Here is a 23,042-nt window from a genome sequence, read left to right as displayed (position 1 = left end):
GGGCTAAGTTCATCACACCTTGTATGTGTCTCCCTTTTGAGGAGGGAGCAGAATCTGGGAGGCAGGGGCCATCCAAACTCCCCAACCTTGTTATCATGCCTTATGTAGACTCAGTGTCTGGAGGTTGAGTGTAGAACGCTAGAGAAAGATCAGTGACCCCAGAGGAACTTGGGTCTGGCCAACTCTGAGACCCTTTTCCTCCTCCCTAGACAAGACAGGATAAATAAAGATGCATTTAACAGGACAGCTGAAATTAGCCCAGTCTGGGTGGAAAAACAGCTTCCAAGCCCTTGCTTTCAACGCATCCTGAAATATTTCCTAAATGCATCAGACAACAATAAACTGATATAAGGACAGAGGTGCTGACTGCCTCCAAATGCTGTCACGGGAATCATAATGACTTTGTTTTTCACATGGGAGAGAGAAAAAAAAAGTTTATGCCTCAAATTAGTAGGTCTGTCATGTTCCAAATTGTTTGCATTTCTAAAAATGGATGTTGACATGTGAACAGTTATTACCTAATGCAAGACCCAAAAATCTGCCTCTCTCAAGGCAACAACCGTGTAGTCAAAGGGATCCTCACCAGACTCGTGGGTCTACAGCTCTCTCTCTGGATATGGGAATACAGTGCGTCTCCTTCCCTCCTGTGTTCCCCCCAGAGCTCAGGTTGTTTCTGAGCCTCTGAGACCTGGTCAGACTCCCCTCTTCAGAACCTTCAGCCCACAGGACGATCCTTAGAGACCTAACCAGAGGGTGCTAGTTCCCCAGCAAGATTTCTCTACTGTGGTGGTTTTTAAAGTGTGGTCCCTAAGCCAGCAGCATTGCCTGGGAACCTGTTGACAATCAACTCCTCGGGCCCCACCCAAAGCCCAGTGAATCAGAAGCTCTGGGATGGGGCCCAGGAATTTGGNGAGAACTGATGGATGTAGTGGGGAGGAGGGGAGGGGCATGGAGGAGGGCACTAGTGGGGATGAGCACTGGGTGTTATGTGGAAACTAATTTGACAATAAACTATTTGTAAAAAAAAAAAAAACAAAAACATCATGTGGGAATAAACCTGTTTTTAAATGCCAAACAAAACAAAACAAAACAAAACCCAAAACAAAACAAAACAATCCTCTGAGGGAGGCTGATGCTGCTCAAGCATTGAAATGTGAGAACCAGTGAGGGCCCACGGCTCCCTCCTCCCTGCTCACAGGCACACACTCATGACCATCTACTATCCCGTACTGGTCTTCCACTTCATTGTCTTCTGTGTTCTCCACCCACCACAGCTCAAACCACCGCCCACCTGGGTAACTGCAAGAACCTCCCTGGAAGTGGCCCCACCTCTGGGCCACTTGCCCCTAATCCCGTCTCTACTTGAAAACCAAAACTATCTTTCGAGAATGCGAAAATGATGCTGCTAGTATCCTGCCTAGAGCACTGTGAGGCCTTCTAATTTCCTCAGTCCAAGGTTACCAAAGAGTTCTGCCTCCACCGCCTTGGGTCAGTGACATCCTCCCCACCACCAAATCCAACAGAGCAAATGGAATGAAAGCAGAAGAGAATGAATTTCCCTTCTGTTCTGAAAAGAGCTGCTCCCATCACATCCAGGTGGGAAATAACCCAGGCATGCGAGTCAGACAGACGCGGGTCCAAACTACAGCTCCAGCACTTAGCAGCTCTGGACGTTAGTGAGACACTCTCCCTCAGATGCCCGTGTCCCAAATGCTAAAGGGGCAGGACACTGCCTGCACAGCTGGGTCATTGAAGAATTTGGTGACAAACTGATGCAAAGGGCCAGTACTCTGTTTGGCACCTGGTAGGGAGTGAGAAGGTGCTAGCTACCTCCTGGTCCAGCCACCCAGCTGGTTAAACTCACAGACTGCACGTGACCTACTCCTGATTCTCCCCATACCACCTCAGGAAAGCTGAAGAGAGAGAAAAGGCTAAATAATCCCCAATACCCAGAGCCAAGAACCTGACTCTGTTTACCTCTGTGTCCGAAGGTGTGTCTTCTCCCCTGCACTAATTCCCCTTGTGTTTTGCTAGGTTGCTTGTGCTGCTTTCTGAGAAAAACCAGCATTTCCTGGATGTCTTACCTGGGATGGTGTCTGACCCTTCAGGAAATGAATATTGAGAAGTGGGGGGTAGCACATTCTTCAACAACAGCCCAGAGTACAGATACATCACACACACGAGCACGCGCGTACACACACACGAACACCTATACGCTAGAACTTAGACGGACTTGCAGGTCTACCCAACGGGGACACACGTGTGGCACTGGGTCACACACAGACACCAGGACACTTTGTGTCTTCACTGAATCATGTCAAATGTGACAACACCTAGACAAAAGAGCTAGAAAAAGCTGTACAGTACCTTTTGGTGACTTAAGTGTTGCCACTGCCCAGTCACCATCAGAACTTCCTAAAAAAATAACAATCGAGAGACGCTGATTTGCTGGCTGGCTTCTCGTGTCCGCTGCCCTCACCTGCTGGTGGCCACAGATGCAGCCTCCAAGGCAGGTGGGGAGCAGGCCTCAGGGCCCTGGGGAACAGGGTGAGAGACCAAATGTGCAAGTATGATTCTGTGCCCACCTCCTTCTGCAGTATCAAGATAACACCCAACAGAGGGTCAGAAGAAGTCCTCTGAAGAAGGCCTAGATGCTTTCTGTTACGTTAGGAAGAGATTTCTTAGGCAGTGAATCTGGCTCTAAGTCTCAACCCTCTAAGAAAGAAAGGAAAATTTGAGTTGCATGAGGTCACTTGGCTAACGACAACACTTTGTTGACAAAAGATCCATTTTGATCCTGGTTTACTGCAATCTCTCACCTGAAAAAGTTGGGAGGGGGGTTTATTAGCTCCAAATCCAAGGTTGGGACAGGCTCTGCTGACTGCAACGTTACAGGCTGGGTGGCAGGCCCCCAAGGGATAGGGGCTGCCCTTGCACACAGTCTATGGAAAACATGATGGGGCACCTGGGTGACTCAGTCGGTTAAGCATCTGACTTTGGCTCAGGTCATGATCTCAGGGTTTGTGAGTCTGAGCCCCACATCCAGCTCTCTATTGTCAGCACAGAGTCCCCTTTGAAGCCTGTCTCCCTCTCTTTCTGCCCTTCCCTTGATCTCTCTCTCAAAAATAAACATTAAAAGAAAAATACTGTTGAATGAATGAATGAGCAAATGAATTCAAGTTTCTCCATGGAGTCATTTTTCCTAAGGGAGGGAAATTCCCCTAAATGCTACAGGATTCAGGTTTGCTATTTAAGCATCCCATAATGCTTGGAATTTTGTTTATAAATCAGTTTCTCCAAGTTGAATTTCATTTCACGTGTGCCGAATGAGCCCTGGGTGATCGCACTTTATTAAGAGAGCTCCCTAGTAACCCCTTTCATAAAGTAAAGAATGGTAAGAAGGGCGATGGCTACACCCTAAGCCTGTCTTTGATAGACCTTCTCTGTAAGATTGGGTTTTACTCAAAGCAGGGCAAACATGCTCACGGGGCTGGGCAGCAGCTTCTGCCCATTGGTTGGAGGCCTAACCAATCAGTGTGAGCCCCTGGCTCCCCTTTCCTTTCTTAGGAATCTACCTGAAAAGCCCAAGTTCTCAGCATTTTTGCAGAATTTCCAGAGAGAGAGAGAGAGAGAGATCAGGCTGCCAGCTGAGAGGAGTGGCAGGGAACAATCCGTGTGATGTGAAAGATTACAGAGCACAGATCCGGCCTCATTTAAACGTTTCTGGTTGGCCTCCTAGGCAGGCCAAAGGACACTCAAATTGCCACATTCCCCCTGGGGATATGGACTCAACACCCTCATTACTCACAACAGAGGGGAAACGGAGGGACAGGAGAGTGAAGAAGTGAAAATTAAGTGAGACCCGCCCAGGATGACTTGATGTTTCTTCTCCCTCTGAGCCAGGTTCATTGACATCTGGAAATAGTGATGTGGCCCCAAATCTTCCTGTGTGGGTGGACACAAGACTGCCTGAGTCACTGAGTCATGGACGCCAAACAGGCCATCTTACCCCTAACCCAGGTTCATCATCTGAAGACAGGAACCATGTCACGGTCACCTCTACTCCTACCCGAGGCAGGTCTTAGTTCTGGCAAGGTGGTAACAAGTTTTCTTTCATAAATCCGCTGAAAATAAGGACACTTAATCAGACGGCACATAGGCTTCCAAATATATACATAAGGTTCCACTACATGCTTGGTGCCACTACTTTGACAGTAGATAAATATTTGTTGGGTGAAAAAATTAAACACTTATTAAAGAGGGATGGATCTAAGGCATCGAGAGGAAAGGAACATGAGGGAACCTTCTGGGTGACGAAATATTTCTTATCCTTACAGGGATGTTGGTTATCCTAGAGTATGTATCTCTCAACAATCATGCTACTATAAAATTATGATCGTATACCTTATCTGAGCATAACTTAAATATATTATACTCAATTATACTCAGCACTATGGGAAAACTTTTAGCTTCAAACAAACAAACAAACAAACAAAACCCAATTCAATATAAATAATCCTCCCTCCAAAAAAAGAGGAAAAGGTATTCCCCAATTTTTTTTTGTGGTTTAATCTGCTTATAGCCTTCTGATGCCAGAAATTGCTCTCTGGAAGATATAGAATCATTTTATTATGGAAAGAACACGGGATTCTGAATCAGGTAATCCTGAATATGACTCTTGGCTCTGCCACTTACTGCAAGACCCTGGAAAAATTGCTTAACTACCCTGAGTCTTTGTTTCACCATTTGCAAAACATTGGGAACAATACTTCCCCCAGAGGTATAGTGTTTTGAGCCTTCAATGATGTTAGCCTTCTTCTTGCCATAACTTAAAAAAAATATAAATGTGTAGATGTCAATCGATGGCTGAAGCCTCATGCATCATGTAGGTTTCTCACACATGACTCCTACAGCAAGACAAAAGAAGAAATTCCTGCATGTTGAAGTGCACTGCCATGGTTTTAAACAGTGCTACTGGAAACTGTAACATGATTTGGGCAAAAGAGCCCCTTGTCTGTCAAATAGCAACAGAGAGGATATCCTCTTTTTAAAATTTTAATGTAAAAATGAAGGCACCACGGCCTTTTACCAATAATGCTGGCATGCCCTGTCTCTTTTTCTCACTGAGTAGCTAGGGTTGCAATGAAGCATCTAAAGGGCATGTAGGTCAATGAGAAAGAATGAAATCCTGCCATTTGCAGCAACGTCGATGGAAATGGAGGGTATTATGCTAAGTGAAATAAGTCAGTCAGAGGACAGATATCCTATGTTTTACTCATATGTGGAACTGGAGAAACTTAAGACCATGGGGGAAGGGAAGGGGGCAAATAGTTACAAACAGAGAGGGAGGGAGGCAAACTATAAAAGACTCTTAAATACAGAGAACAAACTGAGGGCTGATGGGGGGGTTGGGGGAGATGGGAAAATGGGTGATGGGCACTGAGGAGGACACTTGTTGGGATGAACACAGGGTGTTATATGTAAGCGAGGAATCATGGGAATCTACCCCCAAAACCGAGAGCACACCATACACGCATATGTTAGCCAACTTGACAATAAATTATATTAAAAAAATAAATAAATAAAATAAAGGGCATGTGGTCAGGAGTTTAAGTCTTAGGTGCCCAGAGAAAAAAAACTGGACATGAGGCCAACAGGAGATAAACACCAATGTGTCATCAATTTTCTGTATGCAAGATCCATCAGAAGTTATGTGAAAGTGTGCTCTTTTTCCAGCTCTAGAGGCAGGAGCCACCCCTCTTGGAACCAGCAGGTAACCCTTCAGGACATTTTCCCAAACACCTCTGTCTTGTCAACATTGACCTATGAGGAACCATAAAGTGGGTTCTTTACATCGTAACTACCCATCACACAGGTGGCTCAAGCCAGGGAACTCGTGTGCTTAATTGAGTCTTCAGGTTTCATTTCGACTCAGTCTATCACAAGACACATTTCTTGTCCTCAGTCATGGTGGAGGACGTAACTAAACTGTTTAAACCCTCATTTCTGACTTAGGAAGGAGAGTCAGTTGGATGAGACTGAATCTTTTTTGATGGATTGGAGTAGCCATATGTCTGGATCTTCGTCGTTCGGGCTAGATGGGGCAGTAAAGAGGTTTGGCTGATGGCTGGTCCTTACAACAGCTCAGAAAAGTCATTTGCTGTTTTCTTGCTTGTTTGTTTTTATCAGAGCCTCAATGTGAGTTAGCTTCCTTGTATGTCTTTCCCATCAAACTGGAATAAATTCTCCCTCCCTCAAAACGACGTCTGAGCAAATGCATGTTAATCAAGACACCAGTATATCTTGGAGATCTGAGGGAAGATATGGCCAACAAACAATTCTGGTCTCCAGACTTTAATATGTGGCAGTATTACTGAGGGTTGACCGTATGCCAGGCTAAGCACATTCTGTGCACTATATCGCTGAATCTTCCCAGCAAACCATCAGCTCTGTATTGTTATTATCTCTATTTTACAGAAGAGAAAACTGAGACCTGAGGAAGTTAAGTAATTTCTGAAAGACCTTAAAAATATCTTGTGAGGTCTTAAACTCGGTCCCTACCAGTGGCAGAGGCCATGCCACATTCCACCATCTTACTGATCATCTCATGCTCCTGACTTGATGTGGTGCCCACCATATGCTCTAATTCACTAAGTTTACAAACAGTTATTGGGAGCACTTCTAAGTTCTTCGGCATGGTACTAGGTGCTAGGGATGCATTGATGATGGGACAGACTTGGTTCCTGCCTCAGTGGGAACTACAATCAAGGGACACCCAATTAAATGTCTAAAAAGTGAATGAACGAATGAATGAAACAAATGATAATCCAACCCCATCACATCTCCTTGTACAGAATCTAATGTAGTTTAGCCGCTAGCATTTCCCTAGTGTGTACTAATCTTTTGCTGACAAATGGGGAGTGAACCCCTTGGGAACAGAGACCATTTTGTAGTCACATGCTAGATCTCTGAATTGTAGAGAGAAAAGAGTTTTATTTAAACCTCAGTGAGTGTGTTTGGGCACCTGGGTGGCTCAGTCAGTTAGGCATTCACCTTTGGCTCATGACCTCATGGTTCACAGGTTCAAGTCCTGTGTCGGGCTCTGTGCTGACAGCTCGGAGCCTGGAGCCTGCTTTGGATTCTGTGTGTGTCTCTCTCTGCCCCTCCCCCTCTCATGCTCTGTCTCTCTCTCAAAGATAATCATTAAAAAAAATTTAACATCAATGAGTGTGATGTCAACAAGCAAATAAAATAAAGTAAAATAAAATAAAATAACCAACAGTTACCACCCCTCTCTCTCTGGAGTTAGCAGCAAATGGATGGGACATATTTAATGGCCCATGGTATTCTAATAACTAGGATTAGTGGAATTGTTTCATTTTCTATTTTAAAATTTCCTCGCTATTCATTCATTTTTCACACGAAGAAGTTGAGGTCAGTGAGTTTCAGTGACTGGCTCAAACTACCCGCCAAGAGAAATTTATTTTCCAGGGATATGTTTGAACCTGGCAGTTAACCCTAAAGGCTGTCCAAGTCCTTCCCTCTTTACTGGGAATTTTTAGAAAATGTGTCTGCTTATCAAAGGTTGCAGAGCTCTCAAAAGCAAACAATTTTTTAAACAACTTCTTTCCTGGGTGGTAATGATTTCATTAATGGAATGCATTTCGTCATCCACACACACATCATGGTGTGAATTATGCCTTAATAAAGAATGCTTTGAAGAGCACTTAGTCTGGAATTTGCGTTTCACTTGTGCAGGCAGATGCTGGACACCTGGGTAACCCAGTGGGTCAGGCAGTCCCCTAATTTGCTCCTCACTGGACTGCCACTCACTGGAGAGTCACAAGACCATTGGCGACTCAGGTAAAGTCTGTGAACCCCCACAACAGCCAGAGAGGAAGGACAGAGAAGAAGAAGGGCATATCAACCATATCCACGTTTGAGGAGGGTTCTTTAAATAAGATCCTTCAGAGTTTTCTAGAAGATTAGGGGTACTTCCGTACAAGTGAGCTATGCTTTGACTCATGCCAAAGACGAGCGCATTCCTTCATTCAGTAAACACTGCAGAAGTCCTTCCTTTGTGGAAGAAAGGGTTACTTAAGGAGGGCAAAACACACTTTCATACCGCAAATGTAACTCTAAATGCGGTGCAGACATGTGCTGTGGGCAGGACCCCGGTGCAAATTCTGAACTCGAAAACTGTGAGATCATGACCTGAGCTGACATTGAGCACTTAACCGACTGAGCCACTCAGGCGCCCCATATTTGAGTCTATTTAACACACTTAGGATGCATATGCAGTGCAAACATGCATATGGAATGGGGGAATCTGTGGTCATGGGGTGAATATGAGGGCTGAGTTTGGTGTAGAAGTTCAACACGCCACATGGGAACTAGTATATAGGTTCTCGCAGGTCTTGGGATTTAGAAAAGCCTATGTCAATGTGCACAGCCTGTGCCCTTGGTGCTAGGAATCTGGTGCGTCCATCTTTGAGGGACTCCATCTAGAAGCAGTAGGAGACAGGGAGACATGAATTCCTAAAGACAGAGGTGACTGAAATGCTTAGAGTTCCCAGTATGTGCTTGGCCCTCTGGCAGGCCACCAAGATGCTTGCTTTTGCCTCTGGTGTTTGGAGACCGTGGTCACCACCAGCATCACAGACATGTCATAGTGTCTGGGCTTTGGTTTCTGGTGTCTGTCTGGAATGGAATTTGACATGGGACTCAGTCAGCAAACAACTCGCATCCCATCTCTGATGAGGGGCATGGTAGCGAGGGAGGGAATGAAGACAAGTAGCTGATAATAAAAGCAAGCATGTGGTCTGCGAGCCCTCCATCTGCCCAAAGTTTGATTTTGCTGTGACTGCTGCTTCCATACTATAGAACTCCTGCCTGCGTGATTTGTTTGGGACCTTGAGTCACCATCAGGGTCAATGTCACACTCCCTCATGTGTGAGCTGGGGGAAGGGACTGACAGAGGACAAGTGCTGTGGGAAGCTAGCAGTGGGAGGATAGGCTCTGGAGTGATAAAAATCCACAGGCTGCTTGATTTGGAGCAAGGTTAATTAAACCCTTTGAGCCTCAGCTTCCTGATCTGAAAATTGGTATAATAATTGTGCCTTCCTCTTTGGACCACTATGAGAAAATGAGGCAGGATGTATAAAAGGTCCAATGCAATTGATAAAAACTTGATCAGAACTCAGGCCGTGCACCTCATCTAGAAGAGCACAAGATGCCTGAGATAGGGGCATTCCGCTTACTGACTTCTCACATTGGGGGTGACAGCAGGGTGATGGGTGTTATCCACTACAGGGCAAGACAGTGAGACACCAGGTATCTTGGACTCTATGTCCTGAGGATTCACTAGGGCATATGGTGGACAATGAAGGGGATGAGGTGTCTGTGAGTCCAAATGAGCCTCCAGGCACCCTCTCTCAGGAAACAGCCTCCACATGTGTCCCTCGCCCACCCATCCTGCCCCATGTGGGGACTCGATCTAGTCAGAGAGAAAGCAGCTGCTTCACAGTAACCTGGGACCCAGGTAGAGAGATCAGGAATATATATGAGAGAGATAGAGACAGAGAGAAAAGAGACAGAGAGGGAGATGGAGAAAGAGACAGACAGAGAGAGAGACACAGAGTCTAAGAGGGAAGAAGAAGGAAAAGAAAAGGAGAAGTAGAACAAGAGAGAATAGAAAAGGCAGTTGGAGGGAAAGAGAAAAGTACAGAAAAGCAGGGGCAAAATAAAACAGCACTTACCGACTGCCTTCAAGGAGGCATATTTATTGAGCTCTTTGCCCGGTGGCTGCTGCTCATAGGGGTTGGAGATCTGGCCCAGACTGGGGTATGAATGTGGATGGCCCATCTGCTGGAGCAAAGGGGAGGTGGGCACTGCGTTGTTCATCTGCGTAGTGTCTGCAAGCGAGGAGACAGAGAGAGATGGTCACAGACCGGTGGGAACTTCTTCCCATGCAACGCAGCCCACCCTCGCAGGGTCCCGAGCCCCCCATCCTTTAGAGACATGAGAGGGAGAACAGCGGAGGGTGTGCGGGAACATTGGGAGCAATCGGCTCCACGGTGTTTACTGAAAGCAGCTGAGGATGGTGGAGTAAAGGGCAAAGGATGTGCCCAGAACTTTCCAATACCCCCCCCACCTGAAATGAACATGTTAAGGTCTGTTCATTGCAGGTGCTATTTTTGTTATTAAAATATAGGGGCACCTGGGTGACTCAGTCGGTTGAGTGACTTCTGCTCAGGTCATGATCTCACAGTTTGTGAGGTTGAGCCCCATATCAGGCTCACTGCTGTCACTGTAGAGCCCGCTTTGGATCCTTTGTCCCTCCTCCGGTTGTGCTCTCTCTCTCAAAAATGAAGACACATCACACACACACACACACACACACACACACACACTACTATAGATAGATGATAAACTTTAGTAATAGTCAAGGAAATGCAAGTCAGAACAATGATGAGAAGCCATTGATTTGCCAAGAGATTGGTAAACATTAAGTAAGAGGTGGACACCAATAGTTGTAAAGATGTGGGAAGCTGGGTGGTCTCAGAAACTCACAGCGGGCACGCAATTTGCCATATTTGCAGAAGGGAACATGATAGTGTGTCTTAGAATGTAAAGCAAGTGTATATTTTGACCAAATAATACCACTTGTAGGGAATAAGCCTACAAAAATGACATCAGAATATATGGTTCAAAGATATTCTTTGCACCACTGTCTATAAAGTGACATATATGCACACCCACACATGCAGAAACAACTTGAGCTCCTATAAATATGTGAATTCTTGGTATCTGAATTCACCTGGGTGGCTCAGGTGACTCTTGATTTTGGCTCAGCTCATGATCCTAGGGTCATGGGATTGAGCCCCGAGTTGGGCTCTGCTCTGAGTATGGATTCTGCTTAAGATTCACTCTCTTTCTCCCTCTCTCTCTCTTCCTTCTGCCCCTCTCCCCCACTCTCTTCTCTCTCTTAAGTTAAAATACATATGAGAATTACTAAACTATTGTACATTCATATTACATACACAATATGCACATGGATACGATGGGATATCATGCAGCTCTTAAATAAAAGACTGTTTAAAATTGAATTAATTCTGGAGCACCTAGGTGGCTCAGCCAGCTAAGTCTAACTTTAGTTTTGGCTCAGGTCATGATCTCACAGGTTCACAAGTTCAAGCCCTGTATCAGGCTCTGCACGGACAGCTTGGGATTCTCTCTCTCTCTCTCTCTCTCTCTCTCCCTCTCTGCCCATCCCACACTCACACTGTCTCTGTCTCTCTCAAAATAAATAGACTTAAAAAAATCTTATAGAAAGATGAGTTAACTCTATACATGTCAACCTGGATAGTTCCTTTGGGCTTATATCATTAAGGAGGGAAAAAGTAAATGTGAAAGTAATGCAAATAATATAGCATTTTTGATCAAGAAAATCTATGCATAATTTTGTGTGTTGTGATTTGCAAACACAGAAAAAAGACAATGTAAAGACACGTGAGTGGAATATTGACTACTTAGACGAAATGGAATTCACCTGGAGAGAGGTTCAAGGAGTGTGCTCTGAGGGGATATTCTCTGAGCAGAGACCCAGAANATGCAGAAACGGGGAGAGGGAGGAGGTGGGGCTGGACAGGTGGGCAGGGCCCAGGATGCCTTGTGAAGGGTTTCTTGTCATCCTGAGAGCAGTGGGAGAGAGGGGGCAAAACGGAGATGAAACCCGGAGTCCAGATGAGGGGATTATTGCTCAGTTTCAGGCACAAGTACAGATTCTCCCCAGTTTCATGAAGCGCATGTGCAGATCCAGATAAACATGGCAGTGCTTGCTGGTGCTACCTTGAAAGATCCCCTTTACAGCATGTGTGCTCACTTCCCAACTGCTATGTTGGGGGCTCACAGCCCACAGCTGGTCCTAGCACCTGGTGAGTTATTCTCGGGAACCACCACCCTGGGTTTCAGGTGCTTCATGAATCTCACCCTCAACACCTGGGGTGGTCGGCCATCACTAAGGTGCGCGGACCAGCCCCTTGCCTCAAGGTGAGAATAGCATTTTCGACCAATGGATGCTCCAGAGCTCCCAGGGATTGGAACAGGGATAGCAGGGGTCAGCAAATTTTTTTTGTGAAGGGCCAGACTGTAAATAGTTCAGTCTTTATGGGCCACACAGTCTTGTCACAAATACTCTCAACTCCGCCCTTGTAGCGAGAAAGCAAACACAGACATTATGTCAATGAATGGGTGTGGATGTGTGCCAATAAAACTTTATTTATAAACACAGGTAGCTTCTAGATTCGGTTCAAGGGCCATAATTTGACTAACCCTGGTCAAGACTGAGACCCCCACCCTTCATTGTTCCTACTTTGTTTCCCTCACAACCTGAGAGGGGCGTAGGTGTGTGTTTGTGTGTGTGTGTGTGTGTGTGTATGCACGTGTGCCTGTGTGTGCGCATGCCTGTGTGTGTGTATGTTGAAGAGCACTCCCTCAGAGTCTAATACACCGGAATCCCCTCTCTCAAGTGTTGCTTCTACACAAGTCAACCCATGACGTGTATGGAATATGTTTGCCTTTAGAAACCAATAAACCCAAATGGAAAGAGACAGGGATACCACAGCTGAGACGTAGAGATAAGATGAGCATTTTTATCACTGCACATGCACACAAGCCCAACTGTGTAATGGGAATGTCACCAAACATATGCCACATCACCCAGCCTCTGGCCAGCATGTGAGGAAGTGAGTATATCCTTCTACCGTGATAGCTTTTTGGCTGAGATTCAGCTGTGGCTGGGAAGGCCCAAGATTAATGAAATAATGGAAAAGGTGCTGCATAAGGCATAGTTTTTGCGATGATGTGGACCCAGAGATCATCTGACATCTTCCACTCCAGAGCCACCTCCTGGGGAGGTCAGCCTCCTCTGGGCATGTCAGGCCAGTTTTGTGCCCAAATGCTGGTCCGCTGGAAGCAGTTACTATAAACTCTCATTGTTTGCTGTTCCATGGGGGGTTTTCACCCTATATTTTTTTTACTTGACAGCTACTATTTTTGTGTTTTCAGAACCACCACTTCCTTCAGCACGCTGCTTCATCTGAATTTGGGTCATGAGATGAGCTGCCAGTCACGATGACTGTGTTGGTCTGGGTTTTCCCAGAAGTCACTGAGATAAGGACCCAAGTATGAGCATATCTGGGAGGTGATCTCAGGGAATACTGTAGAAAAGGGGTAAGGGAGCAAGGCAGGGAAGGGAAAACAGACAAAGATCACAGTGCCAAGGAAGGGGGTGATTCTAGTGAACTGCAGTTTAATCCCACTACGGAATTCTGGTAAATGGTGTGGAATGCCTGTCTCAGAATTCTGTCATTAAGTGAGCTCCTTAGTATTTATATACCAATTCCCATAAGTCATCGGTTGAGGATTGCTTCTGGAAGACAGAAATGCCTCAGCACTTGCAACCCACAATGTTCATGGTCAGAGTGTGCTCTGGTGGGCAAAAAAGCCTCTTATTCAGACATATAAGGGTTGGCAGTTGGAAATCAGGACAGTAACTCTCACCTCTGGCCACAGAAGTGAGCATGTGATCCAAATCTGACAAATCACAATACCTCCTTCTTCTCACAGTGATTGGGCCAGAAGCAGGCATGTGATCTAGGCTGGACCAATCAGAGTGCTTCCCTGAATTTTTCTACTTGGAACCTTTGGAATTAAGGATCCAGAAAGATATGGATTAAAGTGAGTTTGAACCTACCAAGTGGAGAATCTGTGAAGGAATAAGGACAACAGGAGGGAAGCAGAGAAGATATGGAAGTCCCCCCACTCCTTTTTTTAAATGTTTAAATTTATTCTTGAGAGAGAAAAATAGAGCACAAGCAGGGGAGGGGCAGAGAGATGGGGAGACACAGAATCTGAAGCAGGCTCCAGGCTCTGAGCTGTCAGCACAGAGCTCGACGTGGGGCTTGAACTCATGAACTGTTGAGATCACAACCTGAGCCGAAGTTGACACTAACCAACTGAGTCACTCAGGCTCCCCAGGGAAGACCCTTTCTAATAAGCTAGTATACTTTGGGGTTACTATCCCTTGCAATGTATAGTTTGGACTAGTGTAGTTGTCTGCATTTCCTCTGGGAAATGGAACCGACCAGAGGGGAGGATATAAGGCAAGGCCTGGAGATTGTGTCAAGATAGAAAAGGCATTGTTCCCCGGTATTTAGTAGAAATTTCAGACAGCAAATGGGAATGCCCAAAGACATTCATAAGCTAATTAATGTCTTCACGGTGTTTTTTTGTTTTGTTTTGTTTTGGTTTTTGGTTTTTGGTTTTCTTACCCCTGGAAATAAATCCCAAACACAGGCCTGTCTAGTTAAAGAGCTGACCTCTCCCCAGCCACCCTCCAGTGGGTCCCTTCTCCCATCTCCTTGCGCCCTTGGTTCTAGATCCCACCCACTATGCTCAAATTCTGATCCCAGGCCTGCCAGGAGAGGTCCTAAACACATCATTAAAGAAAAAAAATTGGTAGAGATGTTCCTCATCACTGGGGACAGCCTTTTGTATTATTCAACAGAATATTTAATATGCCATTATAAAGCATTTGCTGCTGGATGATATCTCCCAAGTCCTGAGCTCCCTCAAGGACAGTGAGTAGTTACTTAAGGTAAGTGGGCATGACCAAGATGGCCCACCTAAGGGATCCCTCGCAAAGGAAGAGATGAGGCTGCCCCAACATCACATTCCTGCTATCTGATGCAGAGCCTCGGGAAGAGAGCCATTTTGTGCCTGCTTCCGGGCATAGAATATTCAGAAATATTGAAATCTAGGGGCACCTGGGTGGCTCAGTGGGTTAAGCATCCGACTTCAGCTCAGGTCATGATCTCACAGTCCATCCATGAGTTTGAGCCCCACATCAGGCTCTGTGCTGACAGCTCAGAGCCTGAAGCCTACTTTGGATTCTGTCTCCCTGTCTCTCTGCCCCCAACCCCCCATTTGCACTCGGTCTCTCTCTCAAAAATAAAAAAGAAACATTAAAAAAAAAAAGGAAAATAAATTTGGTCTCAGGGCAGCAATCAAGAATTAAACACACACGTGTGAATGGATTTTTTTTAAATGTTATTTTCATTTTACTGAATAGGAAGATGGAGAAGAGCTAGCCACCCAGGTTCTCTGTGAGTTTTCTACAAATATATCCAGCTAAGGAGGAGATACCTAAGTGTAGAAGGGAACTAAGCCCAGATTGGCATCCAAGCAAAATAGAATAATAGGGTGAGGGAAGCACAAAGAGTGAGTAAGATCTGGGTTATAATCTGCAAATCCTGTTTTTGCCAATAGAGAGAAGAAAAATAAAAGAGAGAGACAGATAGTATGTAGGTATATGTGTACATGCAGAAGTATATACTTTTTAAATATTTATTTAGAAAGAAAGATGGGGGTGGAAAGGGTAGAAAGTTAAGGAAGAGAGAGAATCGCAAGCAGGCTCTGTGCTGAGATCAATGTGGGGCTTGATCTCACAAATGGTGCGATCATGACCTGAGCTGAAATCAAGAGTCAGACACCTAATTGACCAAGCTGCCCAGGCACGTCATACATATATATGTATTTTATGTATGTAGGTATATGTACACATACGTATATATTATCTGTCTATCTCATTTGATTTGCATAGTCATGACCATAGAGAGAATCCAGTTGGACCAACACTGTCTTCCTCTCGGCAGGATGGCTTCTTTTATAGACCCACTTTGGCCCCAGAAATATCTTACCATTCCAGGTACTTCATTCCCCATGCCGCAAGAAAAACCCTTTACCTCACTACAATTTTGCAACTCATTTTGACCCTTGTAAATAACTAACAAAGACTTGCTATTCTGGGATGCTGTTTTCTGTCAAGACCCTCAGTCAACAAGTGAGAAGCTGATGATGTCCCCATGCTCTCCTTCCTGAGACAGAAGAGGGGCCTCATATATTTCACAATCATTTTCAAAGAAGGGTAAGATAGAGCTACTCTAATTGGAAACCTCTGTCTGACTTACCCCAGGTAACTGCTGTGGAAGTACCGTTATATGCGGTATATCTTAGTCACTAAACAGAAAGGAGACAGATGCCATTCAGACAGGGTCAATTAAGGTAAGGACGCTCCACTGCAAACACTGGGATGCTGCTGTGGGTTTCTCAGTGTAGAATAGACAAATAAGAATTATCAGAAACTGGACCAATTTGGCTCCTATTGGAAGAAAAGCGACAACAGCCAGTCTTTCACGGCACATCCCAAGAAAGAACAGCTCAGAAAGGCACAAGATGGTCAAATGGTGTTGTTTTGTGGAGCATGCATTATGTGCCAGTCATTGGTAAACAATTTCTCATGCACTTTAATTCTCATATCAACCCTATGAGGTAGAGATCTACAGACAAAAGATCTTTTAAAATAAGGTTTTTGAGGGGAGCCTGGGTGGCTCAGTTGGTTAAGCCAACTTCAGCTTAGGTCATGTTCTCACGGATCATGAGTTCAATCCCTGTGTTGGGCTCTGTGCTGACAGCTCAGAGCCTGGAGCTACTTCACATTTTGTGTCTCCCTTTCTCTCTGCCCATCCCCTTCTCGTGCTCTCTCTCTCTTTCAAATAAATAAACATTAAGAAAATTTTAATAAAATAAGGTTTTCATTGTAGAACAATCTTAGATTTATAAAAATACTGTGGAGATGGCACCAAGAGTTCCCATATATAGCAACATCGTGCATTGTGCAGTACACGTGTTAGAAATAATGAACTGGTTTGATAAATTATCAATAAAACAAGTCCACACTTTCTTTAGGTGTCCTCAGTTTTTACCTAATGTCCATTTTCCATTCCAGAATCTCATCCAATTACCACATTAAGTTTAGTCCCTCATGTTTCCTTAGGTATCTCTTGGCAGTTAGTTTCATCGACTTTCCTTGTTTTTGATGACTTTGCCAGTTTTCAGGAGTACCATCCAGGTATTTTGTAGAATGACCCTTGAGAGGAATTTGTCTGGTGTTTTTCTCATGACCAGACTGAGGCTGTGGGTTTGGGTGAGAAGAACTGTAGAGATAAAGTGACATTCTCATCATAGCCTATCAAGGATCCATGCTGTGATGCCTTATCACTGTCGATGTTAATCTTTATGATCTGCCTGAGGTAGCGTCCGTCAAGTTTCTCCACTGTAAACTTACTCTACTTTTTTCTTTTTCCATGCTATACTCTATAAGCCACTTTGCACAACCCACACTTAAGGAGTGGGGAGTTACATTTTACCTCCTTGAGTACAGAGTAGCTACATAAATTATTTAGAATTCTTCTTTGTAGGAGATTCTTTGTAGAATTCTCTTTCCCCACTCCTTAATTATTCAACCATTTTTTATATCGGTATGGACACACAGATATGTATTTTATTACTTTGGGTTATAAACGAACACCATTTCGTTTTTTGCTCAAACTGTTCCAGGTTTAGTCATTGGAAACTCTTTCATTTGGCCCCTGTGTCTCCTTTTTCAGAACCTCCTTGCATTCTAGCAATATAAGATGCCCCAGGTTCATCTCGTATATTCCCTGTCCAGTGCTAGAATCAACCATCTCTACAAGGAGCTCTGGTTCTTTTTATTGTAGAATGGTGTTAGCAACCAAGATTTGGGCGCTGGACATGCTCATTGCTTCTGGCCTCTCTCTGCTGATGGAGTAAGGAAATCTGTGTGTATGTCCTAACTCATATATTCAGGTATCTACAAATATTTATATATGTAACCACTTCGATCTACCTTGAGCCAAACACAAATTCATCCTGCTGTTCCCAGCTCCAATTCATGATCTGTGGATCATTGTAGGCTCCTCCCCTTGTTTATTTGTAACCTTTCACCCCAACAATAAGAAACGTGGTTCCCATCATGTGCCATCCATTGACTCAGTTGTTAAGTCCAGTATACATGTCTAGCAATACCAGAATCATTAACCCATATCCCCATGGGAAACAACTTTATCAACTACGGCACAGTCTAAGGACAATGGATTTTTCAAGTTATGAAAGTGTTTTTTCTCTTTTGTCTTCCTAAGAACATGATGGCTCATGGCATCCACATGCCTGGGTAAAGCTGGGGAATTGGGATTTATTATTGAAGGAACACAAAGAAAAATGATGATGATGGCATTAATCAATGATGATGATGGTGAAGACACACTTATATACATAATACACACAGAGGTGTTATTAGGTACCAGGCACTATTCTGTATATTAACTAATCCACTCATTCTAGGAATCTCTAAGGGATACTTAAAATAACCCCATTTTTCAGAGGAGGAAATCAAGGCACAGAGAGGCTTTGTAACTTGCGCAAAGTTACACCACTAGTATACAGCAGAGCTATGCTGTGTTCCTGACCATCTGAATCTAGAATCTGTGTTCCTGGCCACTTCCTTTTGGCTCTAAGGGAGTTAAATTCAAATTTTTGACATTCAAAAAATTATTTTGTAGCCAGACAACAATACAATTTTAAGTCATGTGACTGCCTTTGGAAAGTGTATTTTTTATTCCTTTCTCTCAACTGTTTTTTTAAGTTTTTATTTTATTTTATTTTAAATTGCAGGATAGTTAATGTACAGTATTATATTAGTTTCAGGTGTCCAATACAGTGATTCAACACTTCCATACATCACCCAGTGCTCATCACAAGTGCCCTCCTTAATCCTAATTGCCTGCCTCATCCATCCCCTTATACATTTCTCCTCTGGTTAACCATCAGTTTGTTCTCTATAGCTGAGTCTGTTTCTTGGTTTGTCTCTCTCTTTATCTTTTACTTTTCTTTGCCTTTGATTGTTTTTGTTGGTTTCTTAGATTCCACATATCAGTGAAATCATTTGGCATTTGTCTTTCTCTAGACTAACTTATCTCAGTTAGAATAATATACTCTGGCTCCATTTATATTGTCACAAATGGCAAGATTTCATTCTTTTAATGGCTGAATAATATGCCATTATACACATTCACACACCTCACATCTTTTTTATCCATTCATCTATCGATGGACACTTGGGCTACTTCCATAATTTGGCCACTGTAAATAATGCTGCAATAAACATAGGGGCCCATGTATGCCTTTGAATCAGTGTATCCCTTTGAAATAGCCAATAGTGCAATTATTGGATTGTAGGGTAGTTCTATTTATAACGTTTTGAGGAACGTTTATGCCTTTCTCCATGCTGTTTAGCATATTGAGGACAGGACTTGGTAGGCAAGATCACAGAGTTTTTGTCAAGGGTAGACAAGGGAAGAAAAGGGATAGGAAGCCTGCTTCCTCTGATTCTAGGGAACTGAGGAAATGAAAAGGAGAGACAGAGATGAAGGAATGTCACTCGACTTTCCCTCTTTGGTCTTCAGACCCAGGTTGGGGAGGATAATGATGGATGAGGCAAATGCTGAGGGTAGGGATCTCTCATCTCACTCCCGTGTTTGGAATTCTGAGAGGAACTCGCAGGGAAGAAGCATTAAGCTGTTGGGGTAGCTGAGACATTTGAGAAATGAAGTGGTAGGATCTGACTACCAGATGCCTAAGTTGACCTTCCTCAATGACCCTCACATCCCAGATGTCCTGAGAGCAGAGATCCTGCCACAGAACCTCTCATTGGGGGGCAGTGGGTTCCACACAGTGGCATGGAGTGTTTCCTTCCACTTCATTCTACTCTCCTTTCTCCCCCAAGCAGATGGTTAGCATGGACCAACTCAGATGAAAGTCACACACCCAGGAAGGCCAAATAGAAAAGCACATTAACCATATAAGAAACTGATTTCCCTACGTATCACAATCCTATTTTACATATAAGGAAATGGAAGCTCCGAGAGATTGTTGAGGTGCTTGCCCAGAGTTGCACAGCATGTTAGTAACGATCAGGATTTGATCCCAGGTTTGTCAGATGGCAAAACAGATGTTTCCTCCACTCAGTTAGGTTGCCCCTAGCCAGGACGGGAAGAAACTAGATGCTCAGCAAGGAGCCTCCTCTATGGAGAGACTCTTCGGTCTTGAGTATCTTCCGTCATTAAAATTTTTTTTTTAACATTTATTGATTTTGGGGAGACAGAGAGAGACAGATCATGAGAGGGGGAGGGGCAGAGAGAGAGGGAGGCACAGAATCCAAAGCAAGCTGCAGGCTCTGAGCTATTGGCACAGAGCCTGATGCGGGGCTTGAACCCATGAACTGTGAGATCATGGCTTGAAGTGAAGTTGGATGCTTAATGGGCTGAGCCACCCAGGTGCCATGAGTATCTTCCCTCTTGTAAAATTTCCCACTCAGACCAGTAAACCACTAGCCAGATCTTGTGTCTTTTGGTCTCCTTTTTCACCCAGAGAATGGAATGTATTGTTATACCCAGGGAGCAAGCAGGCCTCCCCACTCCCCTGCCCATCCTGAGAATCCCTTACTGTCTTGTGGAACACACCTGTACTCTGACCTCTCCAACTTACTTCACCCATCCGTCCCTCCTCACATATTTGAGTGTCTGCAGTGGGCCAGGCATTGTGCTTGGTGGACAAGTCCTAGCTCTTGTACCACTTACTGATTAGAGGAACTAATCTGGGAAAATTTTCCCAAGGTGTTTTCAACACCCAAGAGGTTGCCTGGCCCACGAGGCCATGTTGGTCTTGCCCAGAATTCTCCTTCATATGAACCCCATGTGCCCCAATACACTGTCTGTGCCTCCCAGTCACTCCTCATAATGATTCAACACAATGAAATAGGAACGGAATTCTGACCCAGTCAGTTCTGGATTCAAATTCTGGCTTTTCCCTTTCCCAATAGCATCACTGGATATGTTATCATGCCTTCCTGAGTCTCGGTCTTCTCAGCTCTATAATGGGGACATAATAGCATCCTCTTGGGGGTTGGGGTGCCATGAGGTTTGGAGACTGCATTACACAGGGCTCAGCATCACCCCTGAAACAGTCATCACTCCCCATATACTAGCCAAACTTTATTGCCTCCGATTGTCCAGGAAACAAAGACAACATGATGGGGTGGCCTCAGGAAGAGAGCGGTAGGTTTCCATAAGGCCCTCTCTGGACTCAGGATTCCTGGACATGTTCCTGATCATTCATTTGTCTCAGAACAGGGCAAATGAGAGAGCAAATGGGCAGGAGATGTTCCTGCGGGGGGCCAGTTGCGCTGGTAATTCTCTTAACAACAACAAAAAAGAGAATGCATGTTCAGAAATCATAGCAGAGGTCTGGCTTTTAGCTCTGTTTTCCTTTCTCTCCTTTTCAAACCTCTATGCCCAGTATTCTTTTAAAGAGAAAAACCTGAAAATTATAGTTTGAAACACCATGTGGATTTTTCTGAGGCCATAAGCAAGCAAAAAAGAAAAAAAACATCCAACTCAAAATTACCCTGAATTTGTCAAAAGAGAACATAGCAGGCAAGGTTCTCACCAGAAAAGGTTTATGTAGAAAGAGAATTAAATCCATCTTATTGAAACTTGGTGGCAGAGAGACCAGCAGGGATTTGCAACGGAGGGAAAAAATGTACATATATCATTGTAAAACCTTTTGGTAAATGAGGCATTTGTGGTACCTGTGGGTTTATATCTCTAAGCATACAAAATATTTTTTGACTACTTAGGATGGGACTATTTTAAAATTGGAATTGTTAAATATTTATTTAATGTTTGCTTTTGGCCAGTTTTTATGCAGGCTCTGGGGGAGTGGGTCAGAGATTCATTTCAAATCTCAGGTTGTGCCCCAAGGAGATGACAGTCTAGGATAGGAGGCAGACCAAGAACAACGCAGGGAACATAGAGGACCATTAAGACCAGCATGGTTAAGGGCATCTGGGTGGCTCAGTTGGTTAGGCATCTGACTCTTGATTTCAGCTCAAGTCATGATATCAGGATTTGGGAGATCACTCCCCATGTAGGGCTCTGTGCTCACAGTACGGAGCCTGCTTGGGATTCTCTCCCTCTGCGCCTTCCATGCTCTCTCTCTCTCTCTCAAAATAAATAAACTTTACATATACATATAAAGACCAATCTGGTTAGTGCTATGATATAGCAAAACACAGAGTCCCATGACAGCACAAGGGACAGGGTACCTTGCTCAGTTTAGAAGGCAGAAGACCTTCTTCATCCACATTTTGAGAAAGAGAGATTGTCAAAGACAGTAACAAGAGGACCATGTTCATTGGAAGTAGCATCAGGAGCACGTTCTAGAAACTACCATTTACTGGTATCGCTTTCTGCAACAGGACATCTCCAAGGTGGGTTAGCTGCCCATCAATGGCTTAGTACTATCATACGACCAAGGGCTGCCTGTGTGAACAGCAGCCATTTCCTCAAAGTCAGTATCAAGAGCCCATCTAATGGTGTATATGGTGTATTCCCTCAGTAGCCCAGTGAGGCATAGTTGCTTCTTTTCTGCTCCTTGTACTTTTTTCCTCCCCTTGCATCCTTCTCCCCGCAATTCCATCTATTTAGTACTTTTCTTTTCCCTCCCATCATGGCTAGGCTTTCACCAGCTGCATGGTGAGCTGTGCCCTGTCTTCTTGGACTTCGTTATTTCTAGTCCAAATGTACTGTGGGATTAGAAACTAGATACCCAAGGGACACCTGGGTGGTTCAGTCAGTTAAGCATCCTACTCTTGGTTTCAGCCTGGGTCATGATCTCATGGTTTGGGAGAGCCACGCTGAGCATGGAACCTGCTTGAGATTCTCTCTCTCTGCCCCACTTCCCCGCCCCTGCTTGTGTATTCTCTCTCTCTCCCTCTCTCTCCTTCCTTCCCCCCCCAACATAAAAAATAAGCATAAAAATAAAGAAACTAGAGGGGTGCCTGGATGGCTCAGTCAGTTAAGTGTCCGACTTTAGCACAGGCCTTGATCTCATAGTTCGTGGGTTCGAGTCCCGCATCAGGTCCTGTGCTGACAGCTAGCTCAGAGCCTGGAGCCTGCTTCAGATTCTGTGTCTCCCTCTCTTTCTGCCCCTTCACAGCTTGCACTCTGTCTCTCTCTGTCTCTCAAAAAAGAATAAACATGACAAAAAAAAAAAAAAGAAGA

The 23,042-nt window shown here is 44.5% G+C and overlaps 1 protein-coding gene across 1 annotated transcript in view; it reads right to left on the bottom strand.

Moving 5' to 3' along the window:
- The window catches only part of SHISA9 (shisa family member 9), a gene marked incomplete at its 5' end in the record, with an annotated part of 291,018 nt that overhangs the window by 15,820 nt on the left and 252,156 nt on the right, over positions 1–23,042 (bottom strand). The window contains 2 exons of the mRNA XM_077773190.1: positions 2,368–2,415; positions 9,759–9,914. Of these exons, the coding sequence (XP_077629316.1) occupies positions 2,368–2,415; positions 9,759–9,914 (204 nt within the window). The remainder of the gene's footprint in view (positions 1–2,367; positions 2,416–9,758; positions 9,915–23,042) is intronic.

The sequence above is a fragment of the Crocuta crocuta genome, unplaced genomic scaffold, assembly GCF_008692635.1.
Source record: "Crocuta crocuta isolate KB4526 unplaced genomic scaffold, BGI_CrCroc_1.0 scaffold16, whole genome shotgun sequence".
In the NCBI taxonomy this organism is placed as follows: Eukaryota; Metazoa; Chordata; class Mammalia; order Carnivora; family Hyaenidae; genus Crocuta; species Crocuta crocuta.
Note: the sequence above shows the minus strand (reverse complement) of the source record. Positions and strands in the feature narration are given on the sequence as shown.